This window comes from Bombus affinis, chromosome 6 (genome assembly GCF_024516045.1).
Source record: "Bombus affinis isolate iyBomAffi1 chromosome 6, iyBomAffi1.2, whole genome shotgun sequence".
Classification (NCBI taxonomy): Eukaryota; Metazoa; Arthropoda; class Insecta; order Hymenoptera; family Apidae; genus Bombus; species Bombus affinis.
Genome location: NC_066349.1, coordinates 11051912 through 11079132, shown reverse-complemented (window position 1 = coordinate 11079132; position 27221 = coordinate 11051912). Strand labels below are relative to the sequence as shown.

Below are 27221 nucleotides of genomic sequence, written 5' to 3'. Positions count from 1 at the left end.
TTATAGGTTATTATAGGTTAAATACTGAGTAATAAATAAAACTCTCAAGTTAAAAATAAACAAAAATTTTAATGTAAATACGTCCTCTGGTGTAATTTTTACAAATAAGATATGCTTATAGCAATTGCATCTCATGTATAGTTGTTCAATGGTTTATGATTATCAATAAATCTATCGTTCCCGCCAGAGGACCGGTATTTGTATTATGTTGCACGAGATTTCTTTCCTTTCATTATATTTAAGTACTATATTTTGTTCCGCCAGATTTGTGTTTTTATAACATTTTATTTACCATAACAAAATGACCGAAGGTAATTTTTAATTTATATGATTGATCTATATCTTTAACGTCACATGAAAAATCTAACCTGCATCATATAAATGATTAATAGATATTTGAACTGTATTCCTTTTAACATAATGCAACAATTCCTATATTTTAGCATTCTACTATAGTGTTATATAGCCTTAGAAAATATTTTTAATCAATTATATATATATATATTTTATTTTATTTTTTATATTGTTCTGATTAACCATATAAATTGTTAACAAAATGTTATTTTATGAATTTTATAGAAAAGGAAATTACACAGGATATGTGGACTCCTTATAAGGAACTACAGAGTCTTGTAGAACGGTATATTACTTCTTCTCCAACAACTTATGATCTTCAATATCCTGAATTTACAGAAGCTTTACGTAACCATAGACAAAATTTTTTAACTCTTTTAAAAAATCCTGTAAGTAATTATATGATATCATGTATCTAAGATTATGTGAGACAACAAAAATGTTACAAATTTGCATAATATATGGTTTAAGATATATTCTATTGCAGCCGCAGAATGTGAACAGCAGAGAAGAAATAACAAAGGGAGCAACAGATGGTATTACACTTCCTGGCTTAGGACATCAGTTGTTGTCAAAAGAATTGGTCGATGAAACCCTTATTATATCAGACATGTATGAACTTAATGAGTTCATGGCATTAGATCTTTTATGCACTGCTCAACTACAAATGCCTCATCACCCTGGTTTACCTAGAGGATTAACAGCTATTTTATTATATTATGATGGAAAGAAAGCACTTACATCAACTTTAAGAATGCTTATACAAGCAAGAATGGGACATAGTTGGAATATTGATGCCCCAATAGCTCTTCTGAGACATATTACGGAGTATACAAATAAATTACAAGAAGATGGTTTATTAGATAGGATTTTATCATTATTAGAAAAAATGGATCCTGTGAAGGAGCAAGACCTACTAGAAAAAAATCGGGCATTAGGTGGATCAAAGCATCGATACATGGTCATGAAACTTTACAATGATTCTAGACAAGATTTAGCAGATATATTATATTTATGGTCTGCGCAATCTTCATTACCAAATCCAATCTTATTTCGTTTACTATCTTTATTACAAACGAAACAAATTGATGAAACGTATGAAGGTGGTATGGATAAAGTTACGCTTGCTATTATAATGAGTGTATTAAATGCCATCAATTTTAGCTCGTTACATAGTCATGAAAATGGCGAAGGTATATTCTTTTAGACTATAAATATAAATTTTGTGTTGTGATTTGTCATACTATATAGTTTTTTATTTCAGAATTGATCAATTCTATGCCATTAATTGCAGAAAGAGGAGCACATGACGAACTATATCAAAAATTAATATCAATGAACATCAATTGGGAGTGTGCTAAATTACGCGGACTTATACAATTTGCTTTTGCAGTTGCTCTCACAACAATAAAAACTACAGCTAACGTACAGGTCTTGAATATTACTATTGAAGACGAGAGACTACTGGAAGCAGCTTTAACAAACAAATGTTTTCATTTTATGGCTGAATTATTATTTAGAAACAAGAGCATATATTACGAAGAATTTTATATCCGCTATTTCCATTCTCTTATTTCCGATTTTATATTATTGATGCCCTTAAAAGTTAAGGATCTACGGAGTCGAGTGGACGAATCTATGCGTTTGATTCAGGCATACCAGCAAGAGGGTATCAAACCACCCTTGAATCTAGATAATCATTTTGAATATCTAATGTTAACTGTGGCGGAATTGTATAAAGAAGACCCTTTGAAACTGGAATTAGTTATGGACTATTGGTGTCATCACTCCAGTCATGATTCTACGCACGCATCGGCTACTACATACATTAATCGCTTGCCATCTAGACAAGTTGCTCTTTTTAAATTTGTACGCCTTGCTGGTGAAATATTACCGGCGGGATTATTTGTTCCATATCTTAAAATGATCGCATCTCTTGCATCTTCTACACAAGCAGCACGGCAAGCGTTCAATTTTCTTAAACCAAATGGTAAGTAATTTGTGTTTCAAAAATATATTATTGTTTTTATTGAATGAATAACGGAATATTGAAAAGTAAAAAAATTCGTAGGATCTTCAGGAACAACAACAATTTCGTGGGATCACTTTTTTAAATCTTTAAGCCAGTACTATGATAATCTTAGGAAAGAACTACCTCCCAGTCAAGACACTGTTTACCGACAAAGGAGCCATCCCAAAGGCATTACACCTGAAGAAAGTAAAGGTCTTGAAGCAGTGCTGTTGGTCGTTCAAGTGATTGCGAAAAACGACGAAATATCAAGGATAGCAATATGCGATCATCCAGGGTGGAAAGTATTACCATCTTTAATTGGTTTAGTCAGTTGTGGAATACCGATTCCGCTGAAGAGTGTTCTGATACGAACACTCGCTGCGTTAGCTAGATCACCCGAAAGTTCATCTACCGTATGGCAAAGTTTGGAGGCTGCACAAATACTTTCAACTATACCAACGATAAGCAGCTATCAACCAAGAGGAGTTCAAAGTGAATTAGAGGAGGTCGAATCAAAGAATGAAAGATATCCATTAACACGAGCAATGTTAGAACTTTTAGACGTTCTTACTGATTTTCCTGTATTACGACTATTAGGAATGGGGCAGCGTAATCCGGGCTTTGATCCGTATTTACATTTTATTATTAATACTGTCTTTTTAAAATTTCATACACGGTCATACAAGAACCCAGGAGAAAAATGGGAAGTTGCAGAAGCTTGTTTAAAAATATTTTCAAAGCTTATCAAACAATATGAACCAGCTGTAGAAGATTTCATTGGATGCAAGATGGAGCTCCAGAATGGAGAAGTTACAATAGTTAATTCTGCTCCTGGTTATCATATAATGACTCAATTACATTCCAAATCCGAATTACTTCATGTTATACTATATATTCTTGATAAAGGTTGTACTCATTTCGATACTTATGAACAGTTTCCTGCTAAAAAGAATCTTGAAAACGGCACATTGTATTGTTTGGAAATATTGGAAAGAGGATTAAAAACGCAGCACAACTACATGGCTCAATTAGCCGCTGCGAAATCGATAAACAAAATTTTGACCGGACTATCAAGATTACTTTTAGAGGTGGATCCACAGTCGAAAAAGCCTGATTATATGATCAATGTTGCTAAATATGTTTCGTATAGTTCTTGGCTTCCACAACACGCGTTTCATGCTGTCGGAGTTATTCATGAAGTGACCAACGAACCAGGAGCAGATTCCGAATTGCTTTCTACGTTTACAGCTACTCCTACTTTAGCCACAAATATCAGGCACGGTTTCGTGGAATGCTTAGATGCAGATACAACTTTCGATGAAGATACGGAAAACGAAAAGCAGTATACTGGTAGCTGCAAAGAACGTATTTTGCTTTTGATGATGCAAAGTATTATACGACCTACGCCAAATCTTTCTCACTACCTGTTAGGATTTGAGATTACCAAAGATATTCGAAAAACCGTTCTACAGCAACCTGGTATTCTGGGCTTCCCACGAACATGCCTGCATTCAATATTAGGAATTTTAGAGCAGTCTCTTGAACGTGGCCGTGACAAAATAACAGAAGCTTGCTATTGTTTCCTTCATACGTTAGCTGTGAATAACAAAACATCTGTTCCTGTATTGAGATTTTTGCGAACTAGCGTAAATCAAGACTTCGTACAAAGACACCTCACGAAATTACCATTTGAGGGACAGAACAAAGCAACAGAGCTTGGTTGTATGTCGTGGTTATTAAAGATAGCCGCAATTGAATTACGTGTCGCTGGTGGAAGCTTACAAAATTCTCTGGTTCAACGATTAGTTGGAAACTTTGGTCAAGAAAAAGGGCAAATTGTGCCATCACAGAAACTTCTGATGGACCTTCTGCATTATATCGAATTTCAGCTTCAATTGGAATCACCATTATCTCTAGATTTCTTCGATCCATCACAAGTAGAGATGGTTTTAGGACGATGTAGCGTACCAGTTACATTGATAGGGGGTCCTCGACTTATAGACATAAAAAAGTTACATTCTCTTATCACAGAAGAATTGGCTGTTACTCAAAGTAGTGCAACCGCGACTCAGCGTAATCTCATGCAACAAGAAGTACAGAAAATTTTGACATACGCTTTGAAAAAGAATCAAACAAAGCTTTTATCTTATGCCACTGTCAAATTCGTAGAGGGCTGGTGTCAAACAACAGAAATATTGTTCTGTGTTGCAACGAATCAACAACTTCCCACACCACAAAAACAGAATCTGCTGTTAAATCTATCACACGATTTGTTACAGAAAATGACGTCTTGCGAAGCTTTAAGCGAGATAAAGACCTTAGTATCTGGAACAGTTCTGATGTTACTTGTACATTTGCGAAATAGTTTCCTCACGCAAATAGATAACGAATCATTTCCTTCGTCGCCCTCGAATACAACGATGATGAAGATCATTTTGAGTCATATCCTGCAATGGATCTTGAACGCAGGAGCTTCCTCACAGAAAGTAATAACCCATTTATATGCAGCATTGCTAAATTTCCTCTGTGTGGTCGGTTTAGAAAAATCAGAAAGTACGAACATCATTGATTTAATGTACGTTAGTCAATTAGATAGTTCAGTGAACAGAGTAATGCCTGTTCAAGAACGTTCTCATCGTTACGCGACGATACAAGTGATAAATAGCTTTGGAAATAAATTGATGGACATTTTATGCCATAATTGTTCAGGTGGTCATGATGTTTGTAAAATGTTAGCATTGTCCTGTCTAGATAAAATCTTGGAATTGGATTACGACAATGCCTGGATCATTTATTTAGCTAGCAGAGGATATTTAAAGCACATGATAGATAGTCTTTTAGAATCTGATAATATGTTACGGTGTATGCTACAACCCGAACCTGAGACGTTAAGACCACTATACTTGTATGAAGCAAAAATGGCAACATTTTGTAGAATGGCCTCCACAAGGTTGGGTGCTGAGAGTCTTTTAGAAAATAGGATCTTATCATGTATGTCAAATATGATTGTATTTGATCGACATCCCGATGTTCACATAGGATTTGAAGGAGGTGACTATTCTTTCATACCCTCTATTGGTCAGCGTTATCAGCAAATCTTCTTGCCAGCTTTGTACCTTTGCGATGCTCTGCTTACTACTCTGGGAACAGAGAACCAGTCGTGTGCCATACAAGTTTGTGGCTTTCTACAGAGCCACGGAGATATTGTTAAAATAATACTACAGAATGCCTTTTCAAAAGCAAATACACTTTTCTTGAAAGAGATTGCCTGTCTTACAGGAGTAATATCCCGATCTGCGAATATTGATATGTATAAACTGGTAGATGACGAATTGGCTAGATCTGAATTCGACGATTGTAAATTAGGAGACATTAGTGGCATGAGAGAACTTCGTGCTCATTTGTATGAATTACAAAGATTAATGTTGTCGCTGTTGTATAAATTTCAATTGCAACCCGCTCCTGTTCGTTTATGCCATGAGAAAACAGAAGCAAACCAGCAACATATTTCTTGCGTACAAATAGTTGCAAATATTATGCTATACACTCGTAATCAGATGCAACATAGTAGAATGGATCAAAAAATAAGGAATGTGCTGTTTGAGCCTCATTTAACACTGAAACCAGGAGGAAGGGAAAACAGAATGAAAGACACTTCTGGCGGAGTACATTTAGGAACGATCGTTGATCAACTTGTATCTGTTACGAATTTATTGCACACCGAATTACCTCACATTGATACTCTCATTAGTAAGTCGGCAGTGATAGGAGAAATGAGTACAACTGAATTGAAAGAATATATGTCCGAAGAGGAAGCGGAACTCGATGTGCAAAAGCAACGAATAATAGTGGAACAGCGATTGAATCGGTGGGTGAAAGAAAAACGTCAAACTATAAAGTATTGTTCTTTAATAATAGAACACGCATTATATATTCTGTGGAGCCATTTGGATTTCTATATGATACAAGTAATGTCACGATACAGCCGAATGCAAGGTAATATGACATCTATTAATGGTACAATATAATTAACGATTCTTCAAATATTAAGTAAATATTAAGTGAAATATTAAAAAATTTTCTGTTTTAGTATCTCCAGCAGGTATAGATGAAGATATGGTAGCATGGAAAGCATCTTCAGAAACTTTAATGGAATTAAAACAAGGTCTTGTTTCTACATTTACAGATAACTTTATTACACAATTATTAGATACACATAACGAATATGCAAAAAATACGGTGGATCACAGCTTTGTTGAAGCCCTTGTTAGAAGAATTAAAAGGCTATTACAGTTTATAATTGTACAATAACATCCCGTCTATAATTCGAATTTATAACATATTTTTTTACATATCAGTGTATTTACGAACATCTGCCAAAACTCTCGTAGACAGTATTTATTATAATAATTCGACAGATACAAATTTTCAATAAATGATTTATATAGAAGTACAATTTACTTTAAAAAAGTACCTTCATACTTTTATTAATTAACATTCTCGAATTATAATTGAACATTTAGAAAATTGTTGATGTATATCATTTTGAAATACAATTTTGTTAAGCACAATAATATATATGTAAAATACATTTTCATAGTTATGTTTTGTTGCTATATTAAAATTATGTTGTATATTAATAATAAATATTTATAATATGCCTTTTTTTTAAATTTACAATTCCATATATTACAATAAATGGAAGAAAATATATTGAATATTTTCTAAGAAGTAATAACAGCCTCATCCCATGGCCCATAAATATTATCTTTATACTTCTGGCATCTTACATACCAATAAGGGCAAATAAAATGTAAAAGTAATATAGTTGCAATAAATACATAAGAAAGAGTTTGTGAAACTAGTTGAAGAAAATATAATGTATTTAATGTTAAAAGACTTGAAATCAGTATTTTGCTAGTTAATTTATGCATTAAAAACGGTAATAAAACAAAACACTGAACAGATACAGTGAGAAGAGAAAAGGCATGTAAAGGAGATGCCAATCTGGATGCTAACATTAAGGAACCAAATATTGAAGATGTTATGGACAAAGAATCGGACAAAGAGATCTGTAAAGGACCGTACTTACTAAATATTAAATGTACCAAGAACATTAATATTGTCATGGCATAAATTGTATCTGTACTGATGGTATCCGTTAAAGTTTTCAAAACAGGTGACAAAATATATCCAAATGTAAGAAAAATCAATACAGTTCTAACATGTTTTGTGAACTCTATCAAAGTACTTACCTCTTTCAAACAATATATAAAATAACCCAATATTGTGAATATTACCCCAAATACAAATATGATATCAGGGCTGGCCCATTCATTGTATAACCAAATAAATATAATAACAAAAAGAATGACAATATTTAGCTGAATGCATATGCTGGCACCGAAAGTTATTGCTTCGATTAATGTTACATTATTTGGTTTTATTTTGCGTAATTGTTCTAAGAATGAATTATCCGTATAATTATCCGGTAGCCCATAATTTTCATATAAATTCTTCTGCCATTGTAGCTCTACTGTCATAATGTATGTTGCTCTTTGTTTTTATCAGAATTTTAATCGCGTAGAATATGAAATTTGATTTTCATTAATTAAATATCATGAGTCTGGTGCTATCATGATATGATGATTAAAACTTTCATATATCCTTTGTAACTCATTCGTTGGATTTTTGCTTTGCATATAACTTACTACAAAAGAAGTAAATATGATTTGAATTAATTTTAAATCATATGTGATTGTAATTCTGGGTAAATTGGGTAAATTGAGTAAATTATTTATCATTATGACTATCAAACCATACACTTTAGTAAAAAGAGGTTATTGGAAGACACTGCTGTGCGAATCCTTCTGAATTCGTTAAATCATAAAACATATCTCTTTGAATGATAGATTCATTTATCTCGTTTGAATTAACCAATCAAATGTAATTTACGATATCAGTGATCGCATCGTTAATGATTGATTCCTATCTATGCTATTATTTTCCACAAAATAACCAATAAATGTATTGTCGAGTTGTTTGTATATTTTAACTGTTAAAGAAGTACGTTGCAAGAATATGGCAGATATTTTGAATAACTCGAATGTAATTCATTTCAAAGAAAATACTTTATTTGTTTCCTAAAATATATCGTTCACGCGGGATTGATGTGCTACAGTAAGCTACTTACATGTTATAAATATTTCTTCACTTAAATGTAAGCATAGGTAAATACAAATTATTATTTTATATATGAAAATATGTTCTTTTTTCATTTTTGTAATATTATTAACATCATTGATTGTATTTCTGTATACAGTTTTATGTTTCGTCATTACAGGACAAAGTTATTACATATTTCATGAGTAAGATAAAAATTTTAAATAAAGATGCAGAAATTTAGACAAGCTCAAGCAGAAAATAAAATAGCAATTAATAAACATTTAGAAGCAAATGCTTATCTAGAATCTTCCAGTGAGGATGAAGATGATAGAAATGAAGAGGATATACAAAATATAGTTGGAAAAGTAATATCTGCCTACCAAGGCAAAGAGGCAGATGCAGAAAAAATTTTATCATATTTAATTAATGTTTTTCAATCTGGCAATGCTGTTTGTTTAATATGTATTTCAACTGTAAAAAGAGCAGATCCAGTATGTTTTTTTAAAATTATATAAATTTATATAAACTTGGCATATAAACTTTGTTATACATTTTGTATTACAATATATGTTAATGTTCTAGATTTGGAATTGTAACAAGTGTTTTGCTTTTCTACATCTGTCTTGCATTTTGCATTGGATACAGGATAGTTTGAATGTTAAACGCGAGAAAGGTATCACATCAATATGGGGATGGTAAGAAATAATTTAAAATGTTCTGCAGATATGTATATTGATAATACATTCATTTAAATATTATATATGAATATTATTCTAGTCCAAAATGTCGTATGGAATATAATCAAGATGACATTCCTCGTAATTATAAATGCTTTTGTAAAAAAACCATAGATCCCCCATATAGTCCATGGAATATTCCACATTCCTGTGGAGAAACATGCGACAAACTGCTGCAACCAGAATGTGGTCACAAATGTGTTTTGCTTTGCCATCCTGGACCATGTCCTCCTTGTGCAAAGACAGTATCTATTAAATGCTACTGTGGCAAACAAATGCCTCAACAACGACGATGCAATGCCAAAGAATGGAGTTGTGGTACTGAATGTAACAAAGAGTATAAGTTATGTCCACACACTTGCAAAGAAGTGTGTCACTCAGGGGAATGTCCTCCTTGTCCAGAAATATTATTACTAGAATGCCACTGTAAGAGTAACAAAGAATTAAAGCAATGCTCTGAAGGTCTATGGACTTGTAATAAACTTTGTGGTAGACCTCTTTCTTGTAATGTTCACATATGTCAAAGTAAATGTCATTTAATTGGCGACTGTGAACCCTGTCCATTGGAGAAGAATAGAACCTGTCCTTGTGGGAAAAAACGTTATGCCATTTCTTGCAAACAAGAACAGCTACCCACATGTGGAGATACATGTGGAAAATTATTAAATTGTGGTTCGCATTATTGTAATATGAGATGTCATACAGATCGCTGCGGGCAGTGTTTAGAGGTAGTCACAAAATCGTGTAGATGTGGCAGCTATCAGAAAGAAATTGCATGTGGCAAAGAATTCCATTGCAATAAAAAGTGCATGCAAATGCGGTTGTGCGGAAGACATTTGTGTAATAAGAAATGCTGCGATTGCTTGATTAAAAACACGTATAATGTGTGCGAAAAAGTATGCGATAATGCTTTAAACTGCCGCAAACACAAATGTGCTGCTCCTTGTCATAGCGGCCCTTGTTATCCGTGCGCACGAACTGACGTCATTCAATGTAGATGTGGATATAATAAGATAACAGTACCATGTGGTACAGTAAAAAAGATCAAGCCACCATCTTGCAATAAGCCATGTAAAATACCTCCAATTTGCCATCATCCCAAACGAGAAACCCACAAATGCCATCAAGGTCACTGTCCACCTTGCAAAAAGATTTGCGGTATGGTATATAAACGATGTGGTCATTTTTGTGTAGCTGTTTGCCACACAAAAGTGTGGCTAAAGGTGAGCAAAAATGACATAAAGATGCAACCAGCAGGACCATGGGACATACAAAAGGAAACTTATCAGCTAAAAACATTACCATGTCCACCATGTGAAGTTTCTGTACAAGTTACATGTTTAGGAGGACATGAAACGCGTCCATGGCCTTGTCACATGGCTAGACCTACGTCTTGCGGAAGATTGTGTGGAAAAACGTTATTATGCACGAATCATACATGCGAATTGATTTGCCATAAAATACCATCATCTGAAGAAAATAAAAATGGTACCCCGTGTATGGAGTGTGAAAAACCATGTTTGCTTGCACGACCACAAGGATGCACACATTTATGCTCAGAACCTTGTCATCCTGCACCATGTAGCCCTTGCAAACAATTAGTTAAAATTCCATGCCATTGTGGTATAAGCACTTTATATCATAGATGTTCTGAATTAACATCGGCTAAAGCTGAAAGACGTAATGAATTGCTCAAATGCGGGAATCAATGCCCCAAAAATGTAATTAAATTATGTATTACCGTGGATTAATAATCAGTCTATATATATATATATTACTAGTAAATGTACTATAATGTTAAATGTGCTAATTATGTTCCATTTCAGTATCCTTGTGGACATCGATGTATAAATGATTGTCATCCTGGTCCATGCAAGAATGGAAAGGAATGCAACAAGAAGGTGAAGCTGTTTTGCGTGTGCAGACGTATTAAGAAAGATTTTATCTGTTCCGTGGTGCAGAAAGAGGAAATTTCTATAAAATGCGATGATATTTGTGCCAAACTAATAAACGAAAAACGTCAAGCCGAAGCTGCTTTATTAGAACAAAAGCGGCAAGCTGAAGAAATACGTAATCAACAAGAAATAGAGAAATTTGAACGAAAATTTAAACCCCGTCGAAAGGGAAAGGATAAATTTGATAAAAAACAATTACAAAATAAGACATGTAATAATTATAGAAAATATTGGATTTTAGGCATTTTAATATGTACAATAGGTATAGTAATATTTTACATGACTGCCCAACAATTGTGAACGAAATTATGTACATATTAAACTGTATGTTTGCAATGACTTGTAATTCCCATTATAAATCTAGATTATATTTTTAATTTTAGTTTAATCGTTTGAGTCCCAGGGGTCATTGAAAAAACTGGGTCAAAAAATCAACAAACAGCGCAATAGCGCTCGTCATATTTGTTACTTTATGAAATGTATCTATATTATTATATATACGTACTATTGGTTTATAAATATTTCAAGTTTTATTCAATAAAAATTATTGGGAAGGTAACGATGAAATACAAAATACTGCCAGTCGTCCGTAGCATTTAAATGTACTGGGACTTTTCGACACAAAATCTAAACAGTGCGATCGCGCTGCTTGGAACTCAAACGGTTAATAAATTAATGCCGAAACTTTCAATAATTTATCAACTAATGTATAACTATATTTGTGCCATAGAATTACAAGGCCCAAAGAATTTTTGATTATGTATATTTTGGAAATTTCTGTTATATGTCTAATGGTTAGCAAAATTGTGAGAGAACATTTAATATTGTATTGGATTTTTATTTTACTATGTAGTGTTTTGGTGCAAATCAACTTTACTACTGTAAGATAAAGTAATCAAATTATTAAAAATTATTTATCTACAGTTTATTTTTTTATGGACTAATGATAAATTTAGCCCTATTAAATGTTAGTTTCTTTAAAGTGCCATCTAGCATTAAAAAGTCACCTTTCAACCTTTTGAAGCAGACGTTTGTATCATTTAGAGGTTAGGTGTACAAAAGAATTTTATTTGTGTTTACATAAGTGGATCAACAAAAAGTTAGAATGGCAGGTCCATCGGTTTCGTTATCAACGAGAAATAAAAAACATTTTTTGGGTGTTCCGGCACCTTTAGGATATGTTGCTGGTGTTGGAAGAGGGTAATATATAAAAAGCAATGCTATTTAGCTAACCTAACCCCTTTTAACGAAATAAAATATTAATATATGGCTTTAACACCTTGTTTTTTAGAGCTACTGGATTTACAACTAGATCTGATATCGGTCCAGCTCGTGATGCTAACGATGTTTCGTGAGTACTGTATTATATCTCAGCTTTTCCCCTTTAATTGAAGTATTTCGTATCAATGTTTCATATCTTGTTTGTAGGGATGATAGACATGCTCCACCAACAAAAAGAACAAAGAAAAAAGAAGAAGAAGAAGAAGATGAAGAGGATTTGAATGATTCTAATTATGATGAATTTTCTGGATATGGAGGATCTTTATTCAGTAAAGTAGGACAATGAAACAACACTTTATTAAATATTTATAATTATATGATTCAATTTATTAAATGATTAAGTATCTTGCAGGATCCATATGATAAGGACGATGAAGAAGCTGATGCTATTTATGAGGCAATTGACAAACGAATGGATGAAAAGCGTAAAGAATATAGAGAAAAAAGACTTAGAGAAGAGTTAGAAAGGTATCGTCAAGAACGTCCTAAAATACAACAACAGTTTTCTGACTTGAAAAGGGAATTAGTAAATGTAGCCGAGGAAGAATGGAAAAATGTTCCAGAAGTCGGTGACGCTAGAAATCGAAAGCAACGAAACCCACGGGCGGAAAAATTTACACCATTACCGGATTCCGTCCTTGCACGAAATTTAGGAGGAGAAACATCTACCAGTATAGATCCATCAAGTGGTTTGGCATCAATGATGCCTGGTGTAGCGACACCCGGAATGTTAACACCAACAGGAGACTTAGATTTAAGAAAAATTGGACAAGCTAGAAATACTTTAATGAATGTCAAGTTGAATCAGGTTTCTGATTCTGTAGAAGGGCAAACTGTTGTTGATCCTAAGGGTTATCTCACAGATTTGCAAAGTATGATACCAACATATGGTGGTGATATCAAGTGAGTTAAAGAAACATCAAATGTATCTTAATGGTAATTATAATTCAATGAAGTTAATATTTATTCTTAATTTCAGTGATATCAAGAAAGCTAGGTTGTTACTAAAATCTGTAAGGGAGACAAATCCTAATCATCCACCAGCATGGATCGCTTCTGCTCGTTTAGAGGAAGTTACCGGGAAAGTGCAAGCTGCACGGAATTTAATAATGAAAGGCTGTGAAGTGAACCCTACGTCGGAAGATTTATGGTTAGAAGCGGCTAGGCTGCAGCCACCAGATACAGCTAAAGCTGTAATTGCACAATCTGTACGGCACATACCAACATCTGTTAGAATTTGGATAAAAGCGGCGGATTTAGAAACAGAAACAAAAGCGAAAAGAAGAGTATATCGCAAAGCATTAGAGCATATTCCAAATTCAGTGAGATTATGGAAAGCTGCAGTAGAATTAGAAGAACCAGAAGACGCACGAATTTTGCTCAGTCGAGCAGTCGAGTGCTGTCCAACCAGTGTAGATCTATGGCTTGCTCTTGCTCGATTGGAAACTTATGATAATGCTAGGAAAGTTCTTAACAAAGCAAGAGAAAATATTCCAACAGATAGACAAATCTGGACAACAGCCGCAAAATTGGAAGAAGCAAACGGAAATAAACATATGGTAGAGAAAATTATCGATCGTGCGATATCTTCTTTGAGCGCGAACGGAGTGGAAATTAATAGAGAACACTGGTTTAAAGAAGCTATGGAGGCTGAAAAAGCTGGAGCAGTACATACATGTCAAGTTATTGTTAAGGCAATTATTGGTTTTGGAGTGGAAGAAGAAGACAGGAAACATACGTGGATGGAAGACGCAGAAACCGTAATATTTTATATTTGTATTTATAGTCATATGATCAATTACTTATTGCATTTATTGTTTTAGTGCGCTCAACAAGGGGCACTAGAATGTGCTAGAGCAGTCTACGCTTATGCGTTATCGACATTCCCTAGTAAGAAGTCTATTTGGTTACGTGCAGCTTACTTTGAGAAAACTTATGGAACGCGAGAGTCTTTAGAATCTTTGCTTCAAAGAGCAGTTGCTCACTGTCCAAAGAGTGAAGTACTTTGGCTTATGGGCGCAAAATCGAAGTGGTTGGCTGTAAGTAAAATTCATGAAAAATGAAATTTCACGATAGTGCTTTTATAATCTATGAGTAATGTTATATTCTATTTTAAGGGTGATGTTCCAGCAGCAAGAGGTATTTTATCACTTGCGTTTCAAGCAAATCCAAATTCGGAGGAGATTTGGTTAGCAGCCGTGAAGCTAGAATCAGAAAATTCTGAATACGAAAGAGCTAGACGGTTGCTCGCGAAAGCAAGAGCGTCTGCACCAACTCCTAGAGTTATGATGAAAAGCGCAAAATTAGAATGGGCTTTGAATAATCTCGACGCAGCCTTACTGCTTCTGAAAGAAGCTCTAGAAGCATTCGATGATTTCCCGAAACTATGGCTAATGAAAGGGCAGATCGAAGAACAGCAAGGAAACTTGGACAAAGCTTTGGAAACATACAATCAAGCTGTAAGCATTCTCTTCTTTCTTTTTATTAATTCAGTTTTAGTTAGAAAGTAATCTTTTAGTTTTATTTATTTTATAGATAAAAAAATGTCCCACTTCTATTCCACTATGGCGTTTATTAGCACAATTAGAGCACAGAAAGGGTCAAGTTACTAAAGCTAGGTCAGTTCTGGAGAAGGCTCGCCTAAAAAATCCGAAGAATCCAGAACTTTGGTTAGAAGCTATCAGAAATGAATTAAAAACTGGTGGTGTTAGAGATATGGCAAATACGCTTATGGCAAAAGCACTTCAAGAATGTCCAACGTCTGGTTTACTTTGGGCAGAGGCAATTTTTATGGAACCTCGACCACAGAGGAAAACTAAAAGCGTTGATGCTTTGAAAAAGTGCGAGCATGATCCACACGTGCTTCTTGCAGTATCTAAGTGAGTGACTGTTTATTACGATATTTTTATATAATGGCATATGGATTATTTGAATAATCTTTTATCATTTTAATAATTATTTTATAGATTATTCTGGTGTGAACATAAAATTTCGAAATGTCGTGACTGGTTCAATCGAACAGTGAAGATAGATCCAGATTTGGGAGATGCGTGGGCATATTTCTACAAATTTGAGCTTCTAAACGGTACAGAAGAGCAACAAGAAGATGTAAAGAAAAGATGCATTGCTGCAGAACCCCATCATGGTGAAAATTGGTGTAAAGTATCAAAGAATATAGCGAACTGGTGTTTGAATACTGATCAAATTTTAGTATTAGTTGCAAAAGATTTACCGATTCCAATATAATTAATTAAGTAATTTAGAATATTGTATATATCTATTTTTTAAAAATTAACTATTAATTATAACAATAGAATAAATAACATCCTATATCTTGTAAAATCCTTTAAAATTTATATATATATATATGTACTTTTAATTTATTTACATTTTCGTTTTGAATGTTTTTAAAGTACATATATATTTTATTATGCTTAATGTGACTAGCAATGCGTATTGCTACTCTACATATCGTCTATGACTTATTTTACTCTATAGTTAAAACAGTTTCGAACTATTAATCAAGAAATTCAATTCATAAAAAATAATAAAATTTATATATTTTTCAGTTTATAGGAATACTTCCTTTCCTTCAATACATTTTTGTAATTAATACTTATTTGATCCAACTAGGAGACGAAACATTTATTGAAAAGCACCGTAATGGACGGTATTGCTCTTCCTTTAAATAAGTCAATTTTTCCGAATATACCGGGCTATTTCGAAGTGCTAGAAACACCCAACGGGACTGCCATATGACGCGCAGCTGGGATAACTATAAGATGAGTCATTCCACCTCTCGTCAACCCCTAGAACGTCCTTCGGCCCTGCTCCCTTTCCATCGTGCCAGAAATAGCAACGGTGCATTTCTTCGGTACTTTTGCTTGCGACTGCTATTCCAATTTATCCAGGAATAATATCCGTCGTATAAATAATTGCTAAACGAAGAAAAAGAACATAATCTAATAACGAAATAAAAGTATTGAAAGCGAGTTTACGCCTAAAAAACATGAAACTTTTTCGTGCATCGAATGCAAAATCATACTTGTCGCGAAGGGTGAGTCAGCCACCCTCCCGATGACGGTCAAGGAGACCATTGGAGGAAGTATTCGATGGATGGAAGGAGGAATTTGGTAGTGAGCGGGAGTGAAACGGTGGTACGTGATTGGTCAACGTTCGGGGTCTGAATTTGTGGTGGGGTTGAACGGTGCGAGCGTAGGATCGGCAGAAGGAAGAGTGGAAGAGTGGTTCGCCGGTGTTACCTGGTGTTACGTGCCGTGGAATCACTAGCCGGTCAGTCAGTGTACTGCCTCCATCCTGCCCTTGAACGTTTGGCTGGACGGTGTTGCGCTTGCCTATCTCTCTAAGTGACAACTGACAGGTCAGTGCTCTTTGCCGCCGATGCATTCTATCTACGATCATCTAAATTGCATGCGCTTTCAAGTGTATAAAAAAGCATACGGTGATATTTTCGTTGACGTATCAAAGCGAACCGGCTTTCTTCGTTGCCGTTCGAAGAAAGGCGGTATCGTGTATCGTGTGTGTATAGTTGCATGTTTTTTAAGAAGACGAAAACTGATCGAAGACGATCGGTATCGGTTAGTCACTCGAATCATTCTTCCTGCGCCTGAACTTGGAAATCGCCATAAGGATAATATACTTTTGAGGATATCGATCGTCTTCATTATTCGCCGATCGAAAATGGAGGGGTGTGGTCAAATCTCCATACGCGTTCTGTACACCTACGAATCTGAATCGTTGATACGAAATAATAAATTTTTTCATTTTTTTTTCTTTTGTATAGCAGGCGTTTAAAATATTTCATCGTAGCGTCTTGTATAAATTGCTATTATACTTTTGCGATATTTGAATATCTAAAATAAGAAATATTATTATTACCACCCTTTGTGTTTCACACACTTTATAATCCGTAGAAATATATTTTTGTATATGCCGGTAAACAATTGAAATAATAATTAAGCTTGGGATAAATGAGTCATACGAATTTTGGAAGCATTGACTATTAAGTAAGTAAGTACTTATCGCTGGGCTCTTGTGAGTCCGTTAGGATGATAGGATGGGACAAGGGCGTGGTTTTGACAGATGCACTCCGCCGCGCATCAAGCACACAAATGCGCTTCTGGTTGCCGACTGGCAAGCACGCTTTTGTCCTTGTAATCGCAAGTATTTACTGCCTTTTGTCGGGAGCTAGATTTCTGGAAAAATTAATTTTTCCCTTGAAAATATTTGGAAACAAATAATAGTAATTAAGTAATTATTTTAAGTAAAACAATAATGAAACAAATATTCTTTTTAATAAATAGTTGCCTTGGTGGATTCATTACATTACAGTACATGCAATACAAATAGCGTTTTTCTCTAATTAAATCTACACATATTCATGCGTGATATCTTCATAAGGGAGAATCCAGCGGTATTTGCATTTTATCATGTCTCGGACAAGTTGGCTCGTTTCAAGGCAAACGAGCAGATATTTCGAATAAGTAAAACTTCTAGAAATTCTGTTTATCGATTTGTATAGCAGATACAATTTTTATTTGCGATGTCTCATACGTATAACACATCGGTTTATTCTTGAACATAACGGGTATGATAACTTGTATCTATGTATTTGTAATTTAGTGCGTCCAAACTAGATAAATATCTGATGACAAATCCATACTTCCACTAGAAGTTTTCTTTAAATAAGATTCAGTCATTTACCTGAAAATAAATACATTTTTATAATCTATTCTAATAGCATGTATTTTACATCTATGCCTTTTAATAATTCTGATATATACTTCTAATATCTACAAATGCTTGTGTGTTAGTGGAAAAAGAACGAGGATCGAGGTAAATTCCACGCGATGTATTAAAAAATCACCTTTTTACCATTGACCATGAAAGCCGAGGTCGTCGATACGTTATGTAGTACGCATAGATAGCTGTGAAGAGTTCAGATACCCCACTCTTCGACCCCCGCATTGCCAATCGATGAAACCGTCTGCCACCAGTCGACCGCTCCCCCGATGCAACCCTACATGTATAAAACCGACACGTATATATTTACACGACAGCCCCAAAGGGGCGCGCGCACACCGCTATTTCATTCACGTTCCGGAAGAGAAATATCCTAAGACTTCTTCGAGCACACTCAAGGTCGATACTGGACTAGAACCTAGAACATAATCTACAATTAAATCTAGAATATAATGGAATGATTAATAAAAAGGAAATATTAAAAAGCTTGATGTTAGAACTTATATAAAATGTTATGATTTTCTTTAAAAAAAATTTTTTGTAATATATCGTTAATTTATTAAACAAATGGTAGAAATGGTAGAAGATTTATTGTACGTTTCTGACGAAAAGAGTGCCTTCTGAACACGACTGTATCACCCCTTATTCGTCAAGTATCACAATCGGGATGTAGCTTGTCATGCAGAAGCGTAATGACGAAAGCAATCTGCAATCAAGATTGGGTCAAAGGGTTCTCTTCAGAGTTCTTTATTCATTCACGGTGTATACCTTGGTCCTCGTTCACGAAATCTTGACCGCTGAAGAGGATTCCTTCCGCATCGGTTACTGCGTCGAAATAGCGGTATAATTTAATGTATGACGTGGCTGTTATCGTTCGCGGTGAATTCTTGCTTTTCTTACAACTATAAATACAGTTAAATATTTATTAATTACAAAGATATATCGAAATCTATACCTTAATATTGATAAGGTTAATGAGATTAACGAGATTAACAAAATTAAATTAGGGCTCTTCAATAGAAATTTTTATGATACTTTTGGAACCTGAAAAATTCATTTTATACGATAAGGACAGAAAGAAGTGTATTTTCAAGTCTGTGAGCAGGACAAGCCGCTTGGTAACACGTAATACGTCCCTGAACGTACGCGCCACCGCTCGATACGATACGCGCGCGTCCAGGGTTCGTTAGCCGTCACGGTTGCACGAAAGAGAGAGGAAGAGAAGAAGAAAGAGAGAAAAAGAGGGCGTTTGTATCGCGTTTGCTCGGAGCGCGAGCGCAACACGGAATCATCGCAAGCAAACGCATTTTCTAGCCATGCTGCACGCTTTTACGTGGGTATTTGACGGTATACGTAGGTGGCCAAGCGTGTGCGTAGTTCACCAGCACCATTAACTGGTCAATGCAATAGCCAAACGCCACACGAGTCCGCTCAGAAACGAACCGCTGCATACGCCACTGAGGGTCCTCCATTAAACGCGATTACCCAAGTTAATTGGCAGACCGCGCGAACTCGTTAGCCGTCAGCCGTAAGATCTCTCTTTACCACGAACCCACGACAATGTCTGCCCAGAAACCTTTGGACGATTAACTGATCTTATCGATTCCACCGGATGCGTTTACAGTCGATCGGTTCCAGACACACGCCGGTCCGTTCACCAGACTTACGTAGAAGTTATGAATAATGCGCGCGATCCCTTTGCAGCTGTTCGTATCTTCTTCAGCTAAAAATATATATTATAAACGTTCAATGTACAAGATATGTATGAATGACGTCAAAATTCGAATAATTACTGTTGTTTATGACAAAGTACTAAACGTTCTTCATGGTAATTATAGTACAGAGATTTCAAGATACCCAGTTAAACGTGAGTCTCGTATGATATGTTCAATCTCGCGATGAGCATGGCTCGTCGAAGCGTAGCGTACACCGACGCGTCCTGCAAACCGGCTAGCGCGTCGGTGCGAGCAACCTAGTTTCCTTATTAACTTGCAGACCTCTTTTCTCCTCGCGAGATCAAGTAGGATTTATCGTGATTTCTCTTCGGACACTGGCGTACTGAAGTCGTTTTTAGCCCTCCTCTCCCCCCTCGTTGTATCGTGATAATCCAATGAGATACATCTTTTAGAATCATTGAGAACTACCGTTGCTTTCTTGACTTTTGTGAAATCGACCGACTTAACGTTGTAACATGCCGTGAAATCGTACGATATCAAGCATTTGAATAAGACTACATTAATTTTGGCATTACTATGAGATTCTTTATTATGTATAAAGGCTTGTTTTTTTCATAAAGTTATATACAATTTTGAAAAATGGAACTAGCCTTGAGAAGATTAATTCGTATGTATTGGACATACTCAAACGTGCTAACCGTGCAACTAAAGCAATCTCCTCTTCTTTTGTTACCGTTACGCATAACGCAGACCAGTGGGTGCTTTCGTATGCGTGCACTCGATGCAAGACTCCTACACGTGTACCGACGATAGGGAGAGAAGAAATATTCAACAAGCGGATACGTAAAGGACACGAATGTGTTTCACAGTTGCGTATTCAGCCTCTTTCGAGCTCTCTCTATATACAGCCATACGGCTGGCTACCATATAAGGACCTATACACAGCCTTGTCGATGCTGACCCACCGTTGGAACGTATCCCTTGAAACGTTCTCTTGGAGCCACTGATGTACGCTATATCTGTGTCTTCTCATCCTTCTTGAATCTGTAATTTCTTCCATTCTGTTCTTTTTGTCTTATCGCACTTGTGTATATTTCTTATTGCCTGTTGCAAGACTAGTCTATACTCAACTAATTTTAGAACGAATATAATCATAAGAAATTTTGAAAGAAATAGCTCCTCAAGTTAGATTGAGTACTGTTCTTCATTAGAAAGTACTTCGATGTTAGATTTTGTCAGAGAGTGAAATTTGTTACTTGATTTTTTAAAAATATGTTTGTAAAAAATATCGTAGGTCCAGAACTTTTATGTAACACATTTAACGCAACTTGCTCTTTGAAATATAAATAATGTTGATTTCTCTCAAACGATAATGGAACTCCAAGAAGCATTGTGTCATAGTCATAACAGTTTCAAGTACTGATAAAGGTTTTGCGACTTTGAACCAGTGAGTCCGCTTTATGAAATGTACAAGTTTCTTCTAAAGTACAAGTTTCGATGTAAAAGTACAATGTACAATCTTCTTGGCTAGTGATATTTTCGTCTGTTCAAAACAGTCGTTGAAATGCCTAAAAGTAACGAATATAAGCGACGTAAATAGGGAAAAAACGAAGTGGAAGCGAAAACACAGAAAGAAATGGTAGGGAGAGCCCGACGAATGTGAGTCATTCTAACTTCAGTGGTGCACAAGCTTTTTTAATTGTACATGCCTGCCGGTCAAACATGCGAAACTGTATTCATTTGCGAATATACTTCATTTTGCTATAATATTGCACATAGTGAACAGGACAAATCTTGTACACGAAAATTACCATGCGTTTTTTAAGATTTTGAGATCGCTTAGATACCGTGAATGCGAAGCAATGTCGATTGTGCATCACTGTTCCAACAACTGTAAAATGTAAAAGAACCGTGAGTGCCGGATTCGATGTATGAACATATGACGAGTCTTTCTGTCAAGTTTCTTACGACGGAACGTGCATGGATTATTAATTATATTTCAACATACATTAAAACCATTTTATTATTTACGTTTCATGAATATATATATGTAATACATACAAATGCTTTGCAAAACAGTTTATGACTAAGTACTTTTATTATGAATTTATTCTTTGTTTATGAATTTTTTTAATTCTTAAAATTTGGTAAAATACATAAATATAGTGTAGTATAGTAGAAGGATTTTATAAATTCGTAAATTTATAAATTTGTTTGATTAAAGCAAATATAATTTGTGAGATTAAACTGAGTGAATGAGAATCCTGGTTCATAAAAATGCCGACGTTTCAGTAAGAATTCACAGAGGAGGATATGTGACCAGAAAGGAAATGGAAAGAAACGCGAACCGGAAGTAGCAAGCTTTAGCTTCCGCTTCGTAACGCATTAGTTACTGGCGTGTAATACGAAATTTAGACAACAAAGAATCTCCAGACAGATTTTATTAATGAGAGATATCGTATCTTGCTTGCGTTTCTCTAATAACATTTTTACACAAACCAAGTCCGACTAGATACGATTAAACGAGTCCACTAATTGCAATTAACGTAACACGTTGCATTTTAAGATGTTACGTGTCCGATTATGTTCCGACATAATTATGGCCAATCCGTTATTTTCACTTATAAAAAGGAAAAAAGAAACACGAACAAGAGGAGACTGTAAAATATTAGACAAGGAATACTTGCCTACCTTTGCATTCACTAGAAACAGTGCCGTTATTCGTCCGGAATTTATAGTACTTCCATCTGTCTTCATCTTCCATCAATTGAAAAATCTCTTGCTTTACACTCCTGCATTTTCTTAATTCTTCATGTTTAATATTTAATATATACAAATCTAGAAAATAGAGTAATGTATAATATACTAACCATTTATAATGCACAATAAAAATAATTAAGCTTAATTATGTTTATAAAAATTCATATTTTTATAAATATAATTAATAAAATAAGTACTCTACTTTGAATATTTTCACATATCTTTACATATAATATGTATTATATGCATTTTATATCTTCAAATTTTCCGTAATTGCATAAAAATGCGCAGTTTTGTAATAATATACAGTGACGCAAAAATAGTAAAATTTCAAATTGTACGTTTGGAAAGAAACTAAAAAAAAATGGTAGAAAAATTGCAGATTATGTAGTAATAGAGTAAATGCAGGGTAACCTAATGTGTAGAGTGAATCAAATCTTTTGCTTTATAATCCTTCTGTCTCTTCTTGATCTTTTATATTTAATATTTATGAATCTAAAAAATAAAATAATGCATAATATGTAATAACAATATATAATAATGCAAAAATGTTAAAATTTCAAATTTATACGTTTGAAAAGAAATAACAAAGAATGGTAGAAAAATGATAGGTTGTGAGGTGGCAGAGTAAACGTAACGTACTGTAGTGTAGAGTAAATCAAATCCAATTTGAAATTTTCCATTTTAGTATCGTCGAGTCCTTCTATATATAGCGTGTGCATTATATGAAAGAATTTTCAACGTTTAAATTCCGACGTTCCTGCCAATATGCATTGAAAGCGTCACGAGGAGCATTCGATATCGATATGTTTGGTCGATAGACGCGCACACTCGAGTGCGCGTATCACGTTTGTGTACACAGACTTCGTTCGATTCTCGGTAACACGATGACAATGAACCGACTCGTTCGCTGACACTTGCAGATTCTCGCTTCTTCTTGTTTTCGATATATCCGACGCTCAATCATTGTTCAACCGAGAATAAAGAGAATGGGCTAAAAGTTGCAGCAAGTATCGCGATTCGGAGCGATATACAGCTGTATATCGTTTACATATGTCACGAAAGTATTCTTACAATTTTTATGAACATATTACATGTGTTATACGAAACATTTAAAAATTTTATTAATGCCGAAATGACATCCAACTATCATAATTATATTGATAGAACCATAAATGATTCTAGAAATGTATACAACAGTTCCAAATACTTAAGACAAGTATATATTTTGCAAGGATCACAAAAGTATAAACAAGTAATCGTCAGCAACATTAGTAAGTTTCAGTATTCAATGAGATCATTTTCAATTATTAATTCACAGTACATGTTTAAGATGATAAATAAGGTAATAAATACATTTTATGTTTGACATATTTTATTTAGTAAACTACATTAATTTTTTACTAAATATAACTTTGTAGTGAATATCTTACAACTTTTATATATTTTTTCAGATTGAGTTCAAATTGTTCCAATATAATTTTTGCACTTTTAAATTTTCCATAAATGTATAAAAAGTTGCATTCTGTTAGTGTGAAGAAGATAAACAATTTTTTAAGAAAAGATTCGGTAACTTACATGTATGTAGATGGCAAAAATTCTAACTCTAGTTAAATCTTTCTTAACTTTCGCTACGAATTTTTCGAGCAACCTTAATATTTGAATACTTACCATAGAAAATTTGTACTTATATATTGTGTATATTATATAAAATATCTTGAAATTTCGTTAGAGGTAGTCCAAGAATAATTGTATTCTGTTTTATTACGAATATAACTTGTTCGTTTTCTAGGCATCTTTTGTTCAACTGGACGGTAAACAAAAACATATCGCGTCCACGGACAAAACCCGACAGGTCATTTCAGATTGTAATTCTAGTTGTTGATGTCAGTTTTATAATTGGATATTCTTCTGGACATCGATATTCAAACGAAACTCTTGCGGGTAGCAAAGTACAAATAAAAGAGATTGTTACTTTTAGATTAGGGACGGAAAATTTGTGTTATAAAATCTTATAATTTCTTAAATAGTTATAAATTTATTTATGACGTTTTTGGATATTAACAAGTAATCTATCGAGGTTATATTATACAAATTATTTTTGTAATTAAAATATATGTAATTATAATACACACTTATTATATCTTATTTAATCAATGATACACAATTGGTGTTATGAAATATTTTTGTTAATATAAAGAAATGTTTGCTTGTTTCAGATTGAAGAGTACAACACATCACCATGTCGAATCCGTCGTTGAAAGACCTGCCAAAAGTAGCCTTAGACTTGAAAAGCGAGTTAGAAGGTTTCAATCATGGCTGTATGAAGAAAGCCGCGACCGCTGAGAAGAACGTTCTACCTTCCGCTGAAGGTACAACGCAAATATTTCTTACTTCTCTCTCCCAAAATCATTGTATTACAGAATTATTTGAATGTAATTCTTATGATTCAATATCCTGTAACTTTATAGACATATAGAGCTCTAATATTAATAATTTTGTTTCTCAAAATTATCGATTATAATGCATGTAATACTGTAATATGTAGACGTGCGACAAGAACGACAACATTCTGAATTAATCCACGATGTGGAGACGTTTAAACCAGATCAATTGAAACATGCCGATACGAAAGAGAAGATCATATTACCCAATGCCAAAGGTATCATAGAAACTTATCTGATTTTTAGGAGAATACTTGATTCTCAGATTCCCTGCTTCTACTTTGGACGGGATCAAAAGGAGGGTATGCTGTTGCTTTTGGTGCTTCGAGGTGACCAAAATATACGTGACCAAACCAAGCTTATTCACTTTCGCTTTCAGCCGCTTAGAAGGAATTGTTTTGCATGTCCAATTAGGTTGTCAGTTGTCGGTAGTCTTGTACTCTGTACTGCGTCCACGATAACAACACGATGTTACGTCCACTATCGCGATAAACAGTTTTTTGAAATATCCCAATAACAATAAGGCTTTAATGTTCCTTGCTAGAGGAAACTATTTAAAAATAATATATATACTTTCTTTGCATTAATAAATAAGTTCTCTGTAAAAAATTTATATTTATTCGTAATTTTGATAAAATTGGGCAACTACAATTATTTTAAAATAATTTCATGATATAGCGACACAATGAAATTGTTACATAAATATATAGTTGGTGTAATTTCACTGGTTTCCACGGTGACCATACCTTTCATAGTTTTCTCTTACATGTTTCATATTCCGTTCTTTAATCTCGATTTACGTCTTACAGATGTAGCTGCGGAGAAGACTCAACAAACGCTTATGTCAGGCATCGAGACATTCGACCCAAGCAGTCTGAAGCACACTGAAACTCAAGAAAAGATTTTCCTACCTGATATGGATGGTCAGTATCATATTTTATGATTTCCATATATTTCGTTTACCTTTCATAATTTTTGAGAGAAATTATTAATTTGATCCAAGGAAAATGTTAACAAATCAAATTTTTCTGTGCAGTGATCCAGCAGGAAAAAGAAAAGCAAGAGCTGATCTCTGACATTGAGAATTTCAATCCCGCAAAATTGAAACATGCGGAAACGCTTGAGAAAAATCCCTTGCCTACCAAAGAAGGTAAGCTAGAATTCGAAGTAAATATATTATTAATAAAAGACAATATTTTTCTTATCAAGATGATGTTTTTTTTTGTTTTAGCAATCGACGCAGAAAAGATAGCTGCTTAAGGAAGCTTTTAAAACGAAAAGAACGGAAAAGAAAGGAAGCAGCGACTCGTCATTTCTTCCATTTTCTATATCGTGACATTTTATAACAATTATTCATACATTGTCGACAAGAAAAAAGGAGAATGCGAAACACTGTGTTAATGTAATCTTATGATTATACTTATCCTACCGCCATGAGCGTCCCTTTCGGCGAGACGCACAAGTCGATTTTTACACAAAACTATTAACAACGGAACGACGATGAAGGTTCAGGTCCAAATTTAATTTAAAAGACAAGAAAAAAGAAAAAAATATGCGATAAAACTTCACAAACCATTGATCTGATTCCTAAAGTTACCAGCCTTAAATAACTTTGGGCTTGCATCGACATCCGTCTTTAATACTAACTCGCCAAAGGATGTACTTTTTATACTAAGAAAGCTGCACGCAGGCAAAACGTTATTTTCGATAGCAACAAAATTGGTAGCATTGCATGCGTTACAGAATATCGCAATGGTACAGCGGTTGATCTTATATTTCTGTAAAAATCATATTTTATATAAGGGGCTATTGTACTTTTTTAATATTTCGTACACATCGCATTGTCATTCCGATGAAAATTATGACGAATAAAACAGTAATTTGTAAGAAGGTGTCTTGTAATATTTGAACCTCTTTTGAAATTTTTTTATCGAGTTTAGTATTAATTAAATTTATATATAAAAGACTAATGTATAAGAATTATTATTTGTATAATGTATCTTGGGAAATACGACTTTCGAACCGTCGCGCGAAAATACAAACAAAGGAAATGTGTATATTAGTTCACTAAAGGT

The 27221-nt window shown here is 34.2% G+C and overlaps 5 protein-coding genes and 1 long non-coding RNA gene across 15 annotated transcripts; 4 read left to right on the top strand and 2 right to left on the bottom strand.

Moving 5' to 3' along the window:
- Positions 1-155: 155 nt before the first annotated feature.
- On the top strand, positions 156-6815 carry LOC126917689 (nuclear pore complex protein Nup205). 2 transcript variants are annotated; one of them, XM_050724859.1, is made up of 6 exons: positions 156-311; positions 580-743; positions 842-1547; positions 1649-2344; positions 2426-6361; positions 6456-6815. In XM_050724859.1, exons 1-6 carry the CDS (start codon positions 302-304, stop codon positions 6674-6676), a joined length of 5733 nt encoding a protein of 1910 aa, XP_050580816.1. In that variant the 5' UTR covers positions 156-301; the 3' UTR covers positions 6677-6815. The 2 variants fall into 2 exon arrangements, with proteins under 2 accessions (XP_050580816.1, XP_050580815.1); XM_050724858.1 differs by having other exon boundaries at positions 1619-2344.
- LOC126917712 (phosphatidylinositol N-acetylglucosaminyltransferase subunit C) lies at positions 6534-7910 on the bottom strand. Its single transcript, XM_050724935.1, has one exon. The coding sequence runs from the start codon at positions 7906-7908 to the stop codon at positions 7090-7092; it is 819 nt and encodes a 272-aa protein (XP_050580892.1). The 5' UTR covers positions 7909-7910; the 3' UTR covers positions 6534-7089.
- A 529-nt stretch (positions 7911-8439) lies between these two features.
- Positions 8440-11561, top strand: LOC126917697 (NF-X1-type zinc finger protein NFXL1). Of its 3 annotated transcripts, none has more exons than XM_050724880.1 (5): positions 8440-8585; positions 8709-9021; positions 9113-9225; positions 9308-10988; positions 11094-11561. In XM_050724880.1, exons 2-5 carry the CDS (start codon positions 8758-8760, stop codon positions 11520-11522), a joined length of 2487 nt encoding a protein of 828 aa, XP_050580837.1. In that variant the 5' UTR covers positions 8440-8585; positions 8709-8757; the 3' UTR covers positions 11523-11561. The 3 variants fall into 3 exon arrangements, with proteins under 3 accessions (XP_050580837.1, XP_050580834.1, XP_050580835.1); XM_050724877.1 differs by having other exon boundaries at positions 8448-8595; XM_050724878.1 differs by having other exon boundaries at positions 8449-8595; positions 8688-9021.
- Positions 11562-12142: 581 nt separating this feature from the next.
- LOC126917693 (pre-mRNA-processing factor 6) lies at positions 12143-16076 on the top strand. The gene is made up of 9 exons (XM_050724874.1): positions 12143-12422; positions 12514-12573; positions 12651-12777; positions 12856-13406; positions 13483-14263; positions 14327-14542; positions 14621-14962; positions 15039-15382; positions 15470-16076. Exons 1-9 carry the CDS (start codon positions 12328-12330, stop codon positions 15747-15749), a joined length of 2796 nt encoding a protein of 931 aa, XP_050580831.1. The 5' UTR covers positions 12143-12327; the 3' UTR covers positions 15750-16076.
- Positions 16042-23702, bottom strand: LOC126917720 (uncharacterized). 7 transcript variants are annotated; one of them, XR_007711038.1, is made up of 8 exons: positions 23345-23702; positions 22905-23197; positions 22634-22780; positions 20060-21510; positions 19035-19989; positions 18391-18972; positions 17543-17719; positions 16042-17377 (listed from the first exon to the last, which is right to left on the bottom strand). It is a non-coding gene; the product is annotated as an uncharacterized LOC126917720 (long non-coding RNA). The 7 variants fall into 7 exon arrangements; XR_007711033.1 differs by having other exon boundaries at positions 16042-17719; XR_007711036.1 differs by lacking the exons at positions 16042-17377; positions 17543-17719 and adding an exon at positions 17800-18227 and having other exon boundaries at positions 23274-23702.
- Positions 16655-27036, top strand: LOC126917714 (thymosin beta). Its single transcript, XM_050724937.1, has 6 exons — positions 16655-16884; positions 24922-25074; positions 25251-25364; positions 25956-26069; positions 26183-26296; positions 26378-27036. The coding sequence occupies exons 2-6, from the start codon at positions 24945-24947 to the stop codon at positions 26404-26406; spliced, it is 501 nt and encodes a 166-aa protein (XP_050580894.1). The 5' UTR covers positions 16655-16884; positions 24922-24944; the 3' UTR covers positions 26407-27036.
- The last annotated feature ends 185 nt before the right edge of the window (positions 27037-27221 follow it).